The sequence below is a fragment of the Rhinatrema bivittatum genome, chromosome 5 (genome assembly GCF_901001135.1).
Source record: "Rhinatrema bivittatum chromosome 5, aRhiBiv1.1, whole genome shotgun sequence".
Lineage (NCBI taxonomy): Eukaryota > Metazoa > Chordata > Amphibia > Gymnophiona > Rhinatrematidae > Rhinatrema > Rhinatrema bivittatum.
In genome coordinates this window covers 28,556,535-28,572,733 of record NC_042619.1, presented here as the reverse complement: position 1 = coordinate 28,572,733, position 16,199 = coordinate 28,556,535, and the positions used below count along the sequence as shown (strand labels likewise).

General features: G+C 46.5%; 1 protein-coding gene across 1 annotated transcript in view; it reads right to left on the bottom strand.

Moving 5' to 3' along the window:
- The window catches only part of CAPN5 (calpain 5), a 193,196-nt gene that overhangs the window by 72,849 nt on the left and 104,148 nt on the right, over positions 1-16,199 (bottom strand). The window contains exon 3 of the mRNA XM_029602169.1: positions 11,140-11,271. Coding sequence (XP_029458029.1) covers positions 11,140-11,271 — 132 coding nt within the window. The remainder of the gene's footprint in view (positions 1-11,139; positions 11,272-16,199) is intronic.

Sequence of the window (16,199 nt, the reverse complement as noted above, 5' to 3'; positions counted from 1 at the left end):
GGGGTGTATGTTTTATTGTACCCCACCCTGGGCTTTTTTGAAAGGGCGGGTAACAAATACTTGTTAAATAAATAAATAAACTAAGAGGTGCCAGCGCCCCCGCTGCCAGTGCATACACAGAACTGCCTCCACCCTCCCTCCCGACAGGGCCTAACACTTACTGCTGCAAACTCCCTTCCTCCATGGGCCGAGGAACAGCTGTTGCGGCTACCCCATCTCTCCTCTCAGCTCGGGGGCCGAAAGACAGCTACGGCTGCAACCTCCATCCCCTGTGGGGCCAAAGATCAGCAGTGGTTATGGCTGCTGCTCCGTACTTCAGCAGGAGAGCAATACCTCTAAACACTTCCTCCTGCTGTGGCTTCTCTCTCCTGCATCGTTTGCTTGAACCGCCTGGGACGAAAGTGCTGGCGGGGGTTTAGAAGTGCCAGGCTCCAACGCTCCTGCCTCCAAGTTGGGCTGGGCCAAATCATGTCGAAGGAAGGTGGTAGGGAGAAGGGAGGCAAAGATGAGTTGCTGGGCTTGGAAGAGAGAACAATATAGGTAGGGGGCTGGGGTGGGAGGGAGGCGAGTGGAAAAGATGAGTTGGTGGGGCAAAGGAGTTGCTGAGATGGGGGCAAGATAGAGGGCTGTTGAGAGAAAGAGAGAGAGAGAGAGAGAGAAACAGGGTGGAAAGGAAGAGCTGCTGGGGCCAGGGAGAAAGAGGCAGCTACTGGGGATGAGGCATTGCTGAGGGCAGAAGAGAGAAGGTAGCTATGAGGGAGAGAGGGGCAGCTGAGGCACAAGGAAAGAGGGAGATGCTATACCAGAACTGACACTGTTAGGGATGTAGGGGAAGAAGACATTCAGAGAAGGAGAAGAAACAAAATGGAAAAGAGATCCTGGGAAAAGGAGTTGGGAGAAAACTGGCAAGAGGAAAGCAGGAGAGAGAGACCAGGACCAACATTTTCTTTCCAGTTGAGAGATCGGAATATGGCAGCTTTGGGAACGTGTCTCCGATATCTTAGTATTTTGCACATTATCGAATAAACTAAGAACCAAGAAGAAACTACTACAGCCCCTCCAACCTGTTTTATTATCTTGTCCTCCTTGTCTTCTGGAACTCCCAAAGGGATGACCTTCCCTCTGCAGTGGTGGTGGCCCTGGATGACGTCAGCGAGAGGGACGGGACTGCTTGAGTCAGTAACAGATGTAGCATTGAACAGGGAAGCGATGGGCCGGAGCGGCAAGATGAAACAGGCCTTGAGCGGAGAACTCCCTGGGGAGGGGGGGGGGGCACATGCCCTGGGGCACATGCCCTGGGTCTGCTTCTGCTTTCCTTTCTGGTATCCTTGCCAGAATGGAAGTGGAACAGCTGTACAATGTCCCCGGAAGATCTCCTTCTCTGTCTCTCTCAGCCTCTCAGGTCATCCGCTCCAGCTGCCAGAGACCGCACATTTCCTCTGAGCGCCAATAGCAACTTGCGCCAGGTACACATGCGTAACCTCTCCTCAGCTGGCAGAGAATCATGCAGAAGACTGGACAGCCCCCATCTCGCCCCCTTCATATTTCTTCACAAAGGTTGTACTGGATTGGGTCCAAACTAAAACGAGAGGGATCTAATAACCCTTCAGAGAGCACAGAGAGTTTATGCAGCCATGAGGATTCTTACAGAGAGGAAGGAAGGCCCACCCACCACAAAACTGGGAAATGTACGTATGGGGGGAAAAAAAAAAAAAAAGAAAGGCTGTGGGGTGGGTGGGAGGTAGACAGATCAAGGTTCTGCCCCACCCCCACAGATAAACTGAACACAAAGGGTGGCTGGGGGAGGGGTAGACAAGGAAGAGCTTAAAATCTGCAGGCTCCATACAGCATAAAGCGCACCCCAGCACTAGTTAAGCCAGATAAAAAGAAAACACAGAAAAGAAGCTAGACTACCCAGCAAGAGAATTTAAAAAGAAATTAGGACACTTCTTCAAGAAGCATTCGATAAGGAAAGTGGTTCTTACCTGCTAATTTTTGTTCCTGTAGTACCAACGGATCAGTCCAGTCTCCTGGGTTAATTCATCCCTGCCAGCACATGGAGACAGAGAAAAGCCTGCAGTAGCTCAGTATTTCTCTGTCTCCAGCAGATGGCTGGTGCATAACCTGCAGTGCTTTTTTTTTTTTTTTTTACACCCTTATGGGTTTTTCTAGATTTTTCTCTTGGGGAACCGTTCTCTGCTCGGTTGACGTGGACCGGTCAAGGTCCAAATTGTTCCGTGGGGTGTAAATCTGGTAGTCCAGATCCCTCCCCTCACGAGACCAATGAGTCTGGACTGATCCGGGTTCGTACAGGGAACCACAGCTGCTTTCCAAAAACAACAAGCCGAAGTGAGGTACGGCTGCTGCTCACAGAGCAACGGCTTGCTGTTTGAGGTCTTGTTACTGCATTACCTACTTGCATTTGAGAACATGGAAGGGACTGAAACATCCGTCTTTCATCAGGCACTCCGTATACATGCAAGGGTCTGCAGGAGGCTTTTTTTTTTTGCATACCGAGGCTCTCCTGAAGAGCACAACATGTAATCCTACTCAGCCTGGCACATGGATACCCTGGCCATACCCCAAGGACCTTGTCCCTGGCCTCTGTCACAGCCAATGTCCTCACATCCTGGCAGGTGAGTTAGAAGTATGCTTCCGCTGACGTATATCTGGTGTCTGCTGACAACAAATTGGGCTGCTTTATAAAGTTAAAGGCAGGATTTTTCACTGTGCTGCCACCAACTAGAGGGAGGAGGAATAGCCTAGTGGTTAGAGCAGTGGACTATGAACCAGGAGACCAGGGTTTGAGTCCCGCTGTTGCTCCTTGTGACCTTCACTTTACCCTCCATTGCCTCAGGTACAAAAACTTAGATTGTAAGCCCTCTGGGGATAGAAAAATACCTACAGTACCTGAATGTAAACCGGTGTGATATCTCGATTGAGATCAAATGTCGGTATATAAAAATAATAAATAAATAAATAAACTAGTCACGACTCCCTCCCTCGTCAACAGATACAGTTAAAGATTCCTGCGGAAAACTGTGGCCAGCTCCTTACCAAGCAATGGATGCTCCTGCAGATCCAAAAATCCGGATGTTTTCAGCAATCCGCACTATATACCCTTTCAGCATAGTTCAAAACGGCTCCCAACCATAATAGAATACTAAATCCATTTGGTGCTTTTCCGGACCTTGCAAGGTCTTCTCAATCGAGAAGGAAACAATTCCTCCAAATTAAGGCCCCAAGTTTTACTCTTGGGAACCTTATTACTGTTGAAATATCCCTGTAAATGTGTAATCAAATATCACAATAATGCATATATTTTCTTCTCTCCTGCACAGTTCACTGGCTTTCTGAACGAGAAAGTGCCAACGGTTTCTACTCCCTCCCTTTTAGTCTCTGAGTGAGTGCATCTATGCCTGCAGTTAGTTCCGATCATAAAGCAATGGCTTCCTGTATTCAGATCATTATTACTTCAGGATGATTTAAATACCTCTGAGTGTGTTTGTGTCCCCTAGATGAGGACTTAAAATGTGCAGAATATTTTGTGGTTTAATTTGTTCATTCTTCTTTGAATGTATGTATTTCTGTATTGCAATTCAAGTGCACTTCTTCAACTGTATTGGAAAATATATAAATAAAAAAAGAATACTAAACCCATTTAGCACTTACAGCTAAGACCTCCATGTGCTTTAAGATTAATGACACACAGTAGCATAAACATTTAACACATGACTTTATGACCCATTAAACACACAAAAAAAAAACCAAAACAAAGGCTTTCAAGCTTTCTTGAAGGGACATGAATGGATCAGGCCTTCAGGGCCAGCGCAGGGGAGCAAACTGCAAATCAAGAAAAGCAAAACCTTTACTGTCAATTACATCATTTTATTTCCTTAAGTAACAAATCACCGAATATTTATCTTGGAAAGATCATTGGGTCTATCTGCAAAATCACTATTTGGCGGCAGCTATGTAAACTGTGCGTTACCTCTGAACGAGGCTGGGAAGCAAGTCACATGGTTCAAGTTTTGAAAACAAACAGCCCGATATACACTTGGGCCTATTTCCAAGCATAGGAGCCTACTTTTAGGAATGATCGGGGGGTGCTGAACAAGTTACAGCGCCCCCAGCAAAAAGAAAAAAAACCAAAACAGAACAGAGTGGGTTACGAATGTGACAGACCTCCCTGTATTTAAACGTCCAGACGGGAGCACGTAATGCAGACATAGAGGAAGATTCATGTGGCCAAAACGAAAGCTAGGGAAGACTCAAAGCCCTACACCAGTTGTCATCCTCCCCAACCCCAGCTCATCGCCACCCATCTCCCTCTCCCTTCCCCACACGCCTCTCACTCTCAACATCCCATTTTCTCTTCTTACTCCTCTCTTCCCCCCTCCTGTCTTTACTCCCTCTGCAGTTTTTGAGTTCTTCCCCTCTTGGATGGTCATACTTTGACTTTCATATCTGAGGGCAGGGTGTTTAATACTCCCCTCTCTACATCCCCTTACCCTCCTCTGCTCCCTATTTATCCTTGACCCATCCTTCAGTTTCCTTGCCAGTTACCTCTTTCCATCCCTCCCATTCCCCAGCTTCCCTCCTCTGTAGACTTTGCTCTCCCATCCCTTCACTGCTCCAACGCTCTTTCTTCTTCAGCATGTTAGGCATGCTCCGCTCACCTTCCCCCTCTTCCACAGGCTTGGATCACTTTCCTGGTCAGCCCTCCCTCAGCCCAGGTACATCTGTTTTCTGCAACTACTCCTGCCTTCCCATCACCTGCATTACTTCCCCTGGCACTTTAGGTACAGAGAGAGTATAAATCTACATAGCATCATAAGATATGCTATACTGGGTCAGACCAAGGGTCCATCGAGCCCAACATCCTGTGTCCAACAGTGGCCAATCCAAACCACATGTACCTAGCAAGTACACAAACATTAACTAGATCTCATGTTACTGATGACGGCAACAAGAAATGCCTATTGATTAATAGCAGTTTATGGACTTCTCCTTCAGGAATTTATCCAAACCTTTTTTAAACCCAGCTACACTAACTGCCTTAACCACATCCTGTTTGCAGTTCACAGACTCTACTAGTTGAAGTGATAGCTACTAAGAATACCACTTCCATGTAAGAAACTTAAAGGAAGACAACTCCAGCAGCTCGTAGGGAGATTTCATCGGCTATGTTAAGACTATGTTGAGAACCCATGGTACAGGTGGTTTTATAACTGGAGGTTTGTATGCCATAAGCCCTTCATGAATTTGGATACTAGAGGATGAACAAAGATCAGCTATTCATCCACATGAGGGTGGTAACCAGCAACAGCACTGTGATGCACCTTGACTGACAATGTACTAAGAACCAATGAGGAAAGAGAGAACAAGTACTGAAGCAGATCTTTTGGAGCACAGACAAATGGGTCCAGAGAGCCTGCTTGACGCCAAGAGGTTGAACGCTGTTATGCTGTATGCCTTTCTGGTGGATGGCTTCCTCCCCAAAAATCACAATGTCCTCAACTTCCTTGGTTATTAACAATGGGAAACTACTGGAGTGCTCAACATCCATGCCATTAAGTTCAGGGAGGGAAGGCTTACATGACAGATGATCCTCCTCCACTGTTAGTAGGGTCTGCTCGGTTCCCAGAGGGATTGGAAGACAGACTGCCGACTTCATGAGGTGGCAGAACCACACTTGACTGGGTCAGTCTGGGGCAATGAAAATGAGGTGTGCCTGGTCCTGGAGTACGTTTTGCATCATCCTTACCATATAGCAGATCAGCATCCCATTTGAAGAGAAAAGCATCCACAGTGGATCTGCATTTTCTTTAAAGAATGGAGAAAATATTTGTTGACTTCCCTGTTGCTTTCTGATGCAAAACAAATCTTTTGATGGTTGACCGCCAACAGTCAAACAGCCTGTCTGCCATACCTTGGTCCATGGACCACTCATAGGCGTTGAAACTCTGTTGAGACAATCCATCAACGTTTTGAAGATTCTGAGAAGGTAGAATGCTTGAAGAAAAGCCCTGTGACTTGAGAGTCCACTTTTCTATGAGATTCTTGCTTGTTCATGAAGAACATTGCCACTTGGATATTGGTTTGGATCAGAATTCTCTTTCCCTGAAGATAATACTCTCAATGCAAGCCAAATGGCTCATAGATCTGAAAGGTTGATATAGATCAGATGTTCTGTCATTGACCAAGTACCTTGAGTTCAAAAGAAGCTTGTATGTGTACCCTACCCTCTGATGGATACATCTGTCTCTAGCATCACCTGATAAGGTAAAACATATAAAGGAACCTACATCCAGAACCACTGGCATCCTATCACCGGGCATTTCGTGAAGATCCTCAGGGCCACTGAGAGGCTAAAAGGAAGAACCTTGTATTGGTAATGTGCAGTTTCCACCACAAATCAGAGGTATTTCCAGTGAGATGGATGGATAAGGATGAGAGTATGTACATCTTTCAGATCCAGGGGGCACATCCAGTTTTCTGGTTGGATAAAGGGCAGGATGATGTGGAGGATGTGTTCATCTTGAACATCTTCCATAATGACCCTCCGTTCAGTCTTCATAAATCCAACATAGGACTCAATCCATCTGACTTGTTGGAATAAGAAAATAGTGGGATTATAACCTCTTGCCATGTTCGCTGGGAGTGACAGACCATCGCTCACTTGCTGAGAAGAGACTCCACTTTGAAGTGAAGTTGGGGGTGAGTGAGATGGATCTGGATTGAAGGCTAAAATTGGTGAAGTGCTGAGGATAGGAAAAGCGCAAACAGTATCCAGACTCCACAAGTTTTAGGGCCCAATGGTCCTTGGTCATCTTCTACCACTTGTCAAAGCATCTTTCCCCTTACTAGAAAGGTTGAGGCCTGAGGTTCAGGTCTCATCAAAAACTAGGACCCAGCTTGGGCCGGGACTGTTGTGGTATCTTGGGCTCTCTCTCATGCAGACATCCATAGGCCAGAAGTTGCTGTTTCAGCAGTACAGAAATAGCATGAAACCACTGAAATTGGTGAAAGGGGCATCCATAAGAGGAGTACTTAAAAGTGAAATAAGGCCATCTACAGGAAGGAGGCTGGTCTGCTCCAGCTGACAAGGGCTGAATGACAGTATGCTGCTCCTTAATCTGGGAAATGGTTTCTTTGTTCTTGTCTCTAGAAATGGCTGCAGCAGAAGGTTTTGCTGTTATGTCAAGGAATTCATGAGGAGATGGCATTTGCATTCTTGCACATCCAGAAGAGCCTGCTGATAGCCCTCCTGCTTCTTGTCCAGGGCCTCCACCAGGGTCTTCAATTTGTCAACCATGGTCATATAAGAATTGCAATGGAAAGTAATGTGTGGCAAAACAATATACTGATCAATCTCTCTTAAAAATATAGAATTATACATACAATCACAATACATACTTTTACAAAGTCACAGAAATTATAAAACACACAAGAACCCCCATATAAGAATTGCACCATAACGAGCTGGTGAACCACAATGCGGGCATTTAGCATCACGTGCTGAAATACTCTTCCCAAAGCTGTCCATCAATCTGGATTTCTTACCAGAGGATATACTGGAAAAAGATGCTTGCCGTTTTGGTTCACTTCCATGCATACTGCCACCATAGATTGGTGCAGTAGCTGGACCACTCCAAAACCAGGATTCTATTGTACTCTGTAACTAAGATCCAATTTCCTGGTTAACAGGGGCGGGAGAGGGGGGGGGGGGGAGGCCAGATTATCTCTTCTCTTTTACATATTTCCATAGGATTCCATGAATCAAGATGGTTGTTGATTCTGAAGAGATTTCCAGAATCCAAAGACCTTGACGCTGGAATTCACATCCCTCTGGACATTATGTTTGATGGCCTTACTCAACTGGAGCATGAGAGGTCCTCTGGAGACAAATGCACTGACAGGTCATATAATGAGTCTGAAGGGATCCATGTAGACCCTTTCTCAGAATCGAGTGATGGAGGGATGCTGACCCATGACCCTGATAAAGATGCTAGTGGGTGGTGATGTCTGTCATCTGTACCCTATGCTTCATCTTTGTAATGTTGGCTAAACTCCTCTGCAGGGAGGTATGGTTGCCCGACTGAGATGGGCTAGTTTCCATCGCTGGGATTTCTGGTGCGATTTCCTGTGTAATGGAAGCTGGAGGGACTCCCTCTTGAGGACATCCTAGACAGGAGAGGGTGATGGGTGCCCTCCTTGTCACTAGCCATTAAAGAGTTAAACAGAGACTTCACCAGTTCTGCTATGTGGTCCATGGACTGTTGTGCTCTCTAGGCTGGAGCAGAGATATCCTCTTATGAAACCAGTATAGGATCATCATCTTGAGAATTATCCAGACTCTCAGGTTACCTGTGTTAAGGGTTGCATGAAAACAAAAGGGACATTAGAGCACATAGTATCCAGAGTTTCCAATCATAGTGGGAGGGACTCTGGCCGAGTGCTTCAGGCAGATGACACTGAAGGGGCCCTGGAAGGCCTGGAGGTCTAGAAAGAGGAGGCGATATGGAGTTAGAGCACCAAAAAGAGGGCAGTTGTGAAGAATTTCCACTGGGGCTTCCTTATGCCTGGGTCACAACTGGCTTCGGTGGCATCAACTCCAATCTCTGTGACTGAGGCCGGTGTGTTGATGGCACCAATGGCCCCGAATGAGCCAAATGGCTCTTCCACAGAGCCGATGAGCCTCATCTAGCAGGAAAAGAGGCTTGGGAATGCACTGGCTCCTGCATTCAGTGCTTCTACACCTTGCTCGAACTCTGGGCATCTGTTGAGGGGTATCCAAGGCAGCGAGGCAACACAAAAAATAGAAGGGAAATAAGACTGCAAGAGCAGATAAAATCAAAAAAGTTAAGAGGGTACATGCCCGTGTGGAAGCTTGGACAGAAAAAAAAAAAAAAAAGACTGAGGGGTTCACCAGGCAACGAATGTGTAGAAATTCCTGCTCAGTAGTAAAACTTTATTCAGCTAGAGCGATGGGTCCATTTTGTACTGGATGGCATCACCATTCGTCATGTCTAATTCAGTCCTGCTTGTTAATGGAGAATTAAGGTTTAAGAAAAGAGTAAAAGGTAAATTATTCTATCAGCCTTATAGAAACGTACAATTTCTGTTTTAATTCATTATATGTAATAAGCTTAAAAGTTTTTGTAATCTATGATGTCTGTGTATGTTTTAAAAGTTTTACTATGGATACGTGTTTGGGAGTCACGATGAACAGCTGACGTAAGGCTGGAACTGGTGGATTATAAGACCGGCCAAACGAATAAACAAACTGGAAGTCTTAGCAGAAGTGCCAAAGATCGAATCAAGCACAGCAAGAATCCTTCCCTCGGAAACCAAAGCTGTGATCGCATGGGATGTTCTCATACTAACTGATAAAAAGCTCGATTCCAGGAAACCAAGAATAGAGGTTAAGAAAAAAAAAACCACACAAGAACGAATTTGCTACCAGAAGTCTCAGTACCATTTCAAGTACCAAGAGATCGATTTGAGAGCAGGAAAATATGGGAGAAAGATATGGTAATAGTCCCAGTTGTGTAAGGCAGCACACCTGATATGTTGCCTGTATAATATTACGCTGCATGAACTCTAGGAGAAAGCTTTCTTCAGCACATTAAAAGTATTATGAAGAGTGCTAGCAGTAGATTTGAAAGTCTTGACATAAGACCCAGCAGACTCTGGCTTACGAGCGAGGTTCATTACCATTATATGTGCAAACCCCACCTGGGGACAGTGACCTGAGAGAGAAGCCAAGAGGGTTAGCTGCCCTGGATTCCTGGTTTAGTGCTTGCAAACTGAAAAAGCACGGTACTGACACCGTGCACGAGTGAGCTGCACACAGGCGTGCCACCGAAATGCCAACACTGAAAGCAGGAAGCCACAGCTAGCTCCAGGCCAACCAGGTAGCAGTCACTCCCCATGGTGTACAGTGTTCCTCTCTCCCGTGGTACACAGAGCTGGAATACAGCATTATAATGATCTTCCAAGGATAAAGCAATCAGCGCACCCCGAGAAAACCAGATGGTCCGGCCGAGCCCGTCACTCCACGGGCAGATTTATGAAGCTCACCAGCAGAAAGAAGTCAAAACGTGCTCTGCCCTTGCAACAGGCCCCTGAATTTCAGAGAAAACAACTTTCAGTTTAAAATGTGGATCAATGAATGTGGCAATCCACATCAGGTCTAGACACCCTTGGGGAATTCATCCAAGCTGGTGACATTGAAAAGTAGCTTTAAAGAGACATGAATTTTGCATTTCATCTTGGTATACACACTATGTAGTTACCCCAAAAATCAGTGGCAATTTTCTTATATAGTACAGAAAAATAAGGCAGTGAATATGTTTGCTAGTGTTCACACAGTAGAAATAGAAGAATGGGAACACCTTAGGGACTGACATACAAATAACAAAAATCTATTTATTAAAATTTTCATAGTTATATAATATAAGAGACCACCCTATAGGAAAGAATTAGCTAGCATCATAAGTTGAAGAGAGGAAAAATCCCAGAGTGTCTTAAAGCAGAAATGTTGATGGTACAAAGAAATCCTTCGAGGGCAGAGACCTGCTCCAAAGTGTAGGAAAAACAGATGCTTGGAAATAAATGCAGTACAGATGTGGCTTAAGGAAAGTGCTCCATTGTGAACCTGTGTGAATTCACCCTTGCAGAGGCTGTCATACTAAGGCAGAAATCTGTAGAGCGCAGAGCACTCACACACATGGACGTGCACTGGAAGTTCTTTTTGAGGAATTATTTTTGAACCGATTCCTTTTCCACACTGCAGCCAGCGTGAAAGATGGATGTCCCAGCCTGGCACATTTTTTTTTAATTTAATTTATTGATTACACACGTGCCAGGCTGGGGAAAAAGGAAGCAATTGACTGCAGTTCAAAAATGATTCCTGAAAAGGACAAGACGCAATGGCTGAACGGAGCAGGAAAACAAAAAGGTGCACTTTTCTCCAAATATGGCTCTCCCCATGGCTGAACGAATGCAGCATCCCGTACTCAAAACGGTCCACGTGACCTATATATAACCACTAAATGTACTAGGGAAGAAACGAATAGCCCGATGGGCCAATATCTGCCCATTTTTCTAACAGCAAAGGCTCAGCTTCCTTACCTTCTGCCACAGGGCCTCCCTGGAGGCCAGGGAGGAACATGCCGCCACAAACCAACAGTTTCCAACCTGGCCCTGGTGCAGGTCGTGGGAGCTGATCCCATCCACGAAGAGATGGGGGTCATCGCATATCTCCTGTGAGGGAAGAAAAAAAAATATAGACAAGCAGGGATGAAAAACGGAGACTAAACGACATCAAAAGCAGGACGACGTGGACGCTGTGGCTTCAAAAAGCAATACTACCATCGGGTCCGGCGCGCTGCTCGGATTTTCATAACCCAAGTGAAATATCACACACTGGGAGAAAGGAGATGGGGGGGAAGCAAGGGTGCGAGAGATGCAGTCTGCTTCAGCAGGATATAATAAAGCCAAATGAGTGCGTGTTTTTTTGAAAATTACCCTTATCAGTGTGAGTAAAAATAGGGTGGGGGCATACCTGGGAACTCTCCGGAATTCTAAAAGAATTACCGGGTCTCTGGGCCAATACCAGAAATCTCCGGGTGCTGCGCGGTCTTGCGCGATGAAAAAGGAGGAACTCCATAGTTATTTCTACCATCTCTGGACCTTTTTAACTCTTAGCTTCGCTTCCTCGTGACACCGCCTGCTCCTGCCTGCACAGCCTGTTTCCTGTATCCAGCCACTTGCCCGCCCCATCCTGTTTGCCTTGGCCAATTGACATTGCGATTTCCTGCCCGTGCATCAAACGAGGAGCAAGAAACAGGCAGCGTCCACTTCCGCAGCACAGGAGGAGAAGGAAGAGGCTGCTGCTGCTCCAGGAGCCCAGGTTAGAGTCTGCTGTTGCTAGTGTGTTTTGAAAGGGGGGGTGGGAGAGAGAATGAATGAGCGAGCATGTCTGTGAGAGTGAGTGAGTGTGTATTTGTGTAGGAAGAAGAGATCTGAGAGTGCCTGTAGGTGAGTAGGAGAGAGCTAGTGCAAGTGAGCATGGGTGTGAAAGTGAGTGGGCAGGTGTGTATGGAAGAGGGAGAGAGTGAGTGAGTGTGTGTTGGTGGGAGAATGGCAGAAGTAAAGGTGTAAAATGGACATGTGAGAGAATGAGCAGTGAAAGTAAGTGTGAACATGTAAGAGTGTTTATGAGAGCAAATTTGTGAGCATCCGGTCCCACTGTGCAGTCCCCCCCCCTGTTAATCCATAGTCATCTCAGGGTGACTGGAAGTCAAAGGTTCCCAGGTATGACACTGAGCCTGCCTGGAAATTAGGGCGGGGCTTCTCAAACCTGCCCCGGGGCCCTACAACCAATCAGGTTTTCAAGATATCCACAGCGAATACACATGACAAATTTGCATATTCTGGATCTAATCGCCTGCATATGGGAATCTCAGGGTGACTGGAAGTCGAACATTCCCAGGTATGGCGGGGGCAGGGGCGGGGGGGGGAATGAAAAGTTGAGCTCTACAAAACGCCTACAGCTAGGACTTTATCCTTAGGGAAAGGGGGGTTCTGCACCCATTTTAATGGAAGGAGGTACAAACAGGGCATAGTTTGTAGACAGAAAGGAAGTGGAACTGTGGAGGGGGTGACATGGGCAGGGCCAGGGCCAGGTGTGAATTCTCTCTCACAAAAACGAATCAAAGCTACAGTGGCTGCCCTGGTCTCAGGGTAAACAGCTCCAACACTTTCAGTTCCTCTCTGCTTCATTCCAAGGGCCCATAAACGATCCATGCAACTCCTGTTTCCTCAGGGGAGCCAGAGCTGATGCACACTGCACGCTCTCCTCCGCTTTCTCGGGTCCCAGAAAAAAAAAACATAAAACCGTGGCGGCAGAACACAGTTCTGGGTTTTACCAGAAATTAAGCCCCTCTGTAATGGAGTCAAAAAGGGGTTGAATTAGCACATCTCAAAGCTATTCATCAAGTACAGGGCTGAATCCTTGACAATGGGCACCACTGCTCACAAGTTACAAACTTGTGTAACTGAAATCTTTTTTCTGGTGTCTGTTATTTGCTCTATGGCTTCTGCTTCAGTATCGACCCTTCCCCTTTTGTTCCCTGCCACTCGGGAAGAGAGGTGTATGGTTGGGGGGAGGGAGGGGGGTAGTTGGATTAGGGAGCGCAGTGGCTCTTCTCTGTACTCTCTGCTCTCCCCAGCCTCATCCCCTCCCCCCCGGGCTGCCGGGAGGAGAGGGGCTGGAACAGAACGCCCCCCCTGCTCCTCAGAAGTGCCAGGACTGCATACCCGCCCCCTCCCCCCACAAACTAAGCCCTGGGTTAATACAGGAGCTGTCTCTAAATCCGTCTCCAATCACCACTTCTGGCTCTTGATCTGTGGAGGTATTAAAAGGGCGTGGCTCTTTTTTTTTTTTTTTTTTATCCTCAGAGCGTAGTGGGCGAGGTCTGACGATTCCCCCCACGTGCCCCATCTCCACGTCTAATTTAGCCCCTCCCCCTCCCCCCAACACAACATTAAAAGCAACGTCAGATAAAGAAAGCCCTGCTTCGCAGTAGCACAGGATATTCCCTGTGAGGGAGATTTGCCCTATGCTTGGGGCAATATCAATAATTATCAAAATTGCAACCACCCACCCCCCCCCCCTAAAAAAAAAAAAAAGATTTTTTTCTGGTAAAGCCTTTTTTTTTTTCATGACGTAAGGCAGAGGTAGGGCCTGATTTCCGGCCCGGGCCAAAGCTCAATCTCAAATCCGGCGCTGCTCTCCTCTCTCTCTCTCTTTTTTTCGCTGTCATAGTCTCTGTTTGCAGGTTAAATGACAAAGGTCTATTACAACGGCCCAGCCCAAGCCAAGATCCCTCCTGAAAGCTAAACAATGACTCATTCTTTCTACTGCCTGACCCTAAAGAAATCCTTGCCTTGAGTTTCCGAGTTCAGGAGCACATCCTCCTGGGCCGTGCTTCATTAACTCTGCCCTGCAATGAGACCGCACCGGTTCTGTAAATAACCTTTAAGGGAAAGCCAAGCGCCAGCCAAGTCACACACTGCATATTTGCCAAACGTTACCAAACGGGACATGCTTCTTTCACAGTGGGCTCAAAGACATAATTAAACAAAGCCAAAAAAAAAGTAAAAGTTTGTTAAGAGAATAGTGTGTGTCCAGGGTGTTGGTGCATCCAGTGAGTCAGGCGTGATGGGAAATGCTTCTCTCAGCTTCTTGGGTTCACTGAGGTGCACCAAGTTGCAGGAGGGCCCACAAATAAGAAAACCGTGGTGGGCGTAATCTGTGCAAGCCAAACGTTAACAGCACGAAATTCCGCTCCAAAACCAACTGCTTGAACAGTCCCTTAAACAGTTAAGAACAGAAGGGCCTTGTTGGGTCAGAGCAAGGTCCACTGAGCCCAGCATCCTGTCTGACAGTGCAATCTATCCCATTGCCTGTTGCTTCCTCCCAGAGACAAGCACCAGTTTCCTTCACCAGCTAAGCAAATCAGTTCGCCCATTGCTGGAGCTCCTCTACTCATGCACCAGCACCTATTAGTGCTGTCTGTAAAGCCGGCAGGTGACCAGTGTAAAGTTCATTTTGGTTTGCATAAAAGCATCTCAGATTTTAATTATTAAAAACGAGCATAGTTTGGGGCCAGCCCAGCGGCTCATGTGGACAACTTGGGTTTGATTCCTGGGTCAGGACTCTTGCTCCCTGGGGGCTCCAGCCGTGCCTTAATGATAAAACACCTGGTGACCGAACTCGGGGGCCCACGCTGGGCTAAGCAGAGTCTGAGTATAGAAACAGAGGACAATAAATAACAGGAAGTGGCAAGTGAAGGCTTATGGCGCCGTAGCCCATCAGAGGCTGGCGTTGATTAAGTCGAAGCCCAAAAAGAACAGGCAGAATCTGCCAAGTCAAAACCAACCAATAAAAAAAGAAAACAGCAAAAGAAAGAGATCAAAGTTCACTCTGAGTTCGTGATCTCCTCATATGCATGTATTTTAAATAGCAGGCTACACTCCTGTGAGATGGCTTGTATCCCACAATGATAACCTAGCAGCAGTCTCCATCCTGTTCTTATGCATTTCAAAAGCCAATATATAAATTGTCAAAAATTGAGACAGTCCACCCAGTCAAGTGCACCCAGAGCAGACAATGGTCTTTTCTTTCGTTTAAAAAAAAAAAAGAAGTTCTTTTTTCTCTCCACAATATTACATTTCGAACTGCATTCTATAGCTCTGTGACTGGTTTGGCCACCGCAGCAATCAAAAACTGTTGCAGAGGAAGAGCTGGAGGAGAGATCAGATGTGTCTGTGTCAATCAATGTTCAGCTACAATCTAAGCCAGTGGCTCCCAACCCAGTCCTGCAGACACACCGAACTGGTCTGGTTTTTGTGATATCCACAATGAATATGAGAGATTTTTGCATATGCACAGTGTTGCTTTGATTGATTATTTTTGCAAACCCCATGAGTAAATGCTGTCCACGGAGTTTGCCTAGATCATGTGTAATCTGTTTGTTTACTCCACAGAAACTTAACAGTGGGCTGTGCAACCCTAAAATGTTCAGTTTGGTTTTTCCTTTGTGTGTGTGTGGGTGGGAGGCAGGTGTGTTTATATTTGGTTTGTTTGCCAAACCAAAACCCCACCTCTATTAATTAGGAAAACAAACACCAAAACAAAAAGAAATGGCCATTGGCTGCCCTAGCTAGGCCATCCTGGGCTAAAAAAAAAAAACACAAACCAAAACAAACATATTCTGGGCCTAGTGCCAAGGCCCAGTCTGGCAACTGAGGCTAGATCCTAGCACTAAGACTCAGCCTGGGTGCCAAAGCACAGTCCTGGCAGAGAGGACCAGGCCTTGATACCAGGACCTGGGCCTTGGGGGTAAGCACTGGGACCAGGCCTCAGCACTAAGTCCTGAGGCCTAGTTCCAGTGCTGAGGCCTGGTTTGGGCCAGAGTTCCAGGCCCAGCGGTGAGGCCTGGTCCCAGCATCAAGACCTAGCCTGAGCCTCCAGCCATCTTCCCTGTGTCCTGGAGCTTGAAAAAGAATACTGTCCACATAGAGGATGGTGCTGGAATGACATCACTTTGGTGCTTTTCACTGGTGTGGTTCGCACCATTTTGATGTATGGCTATATAGGTGCCAAAATTATATCACTCCTGAGA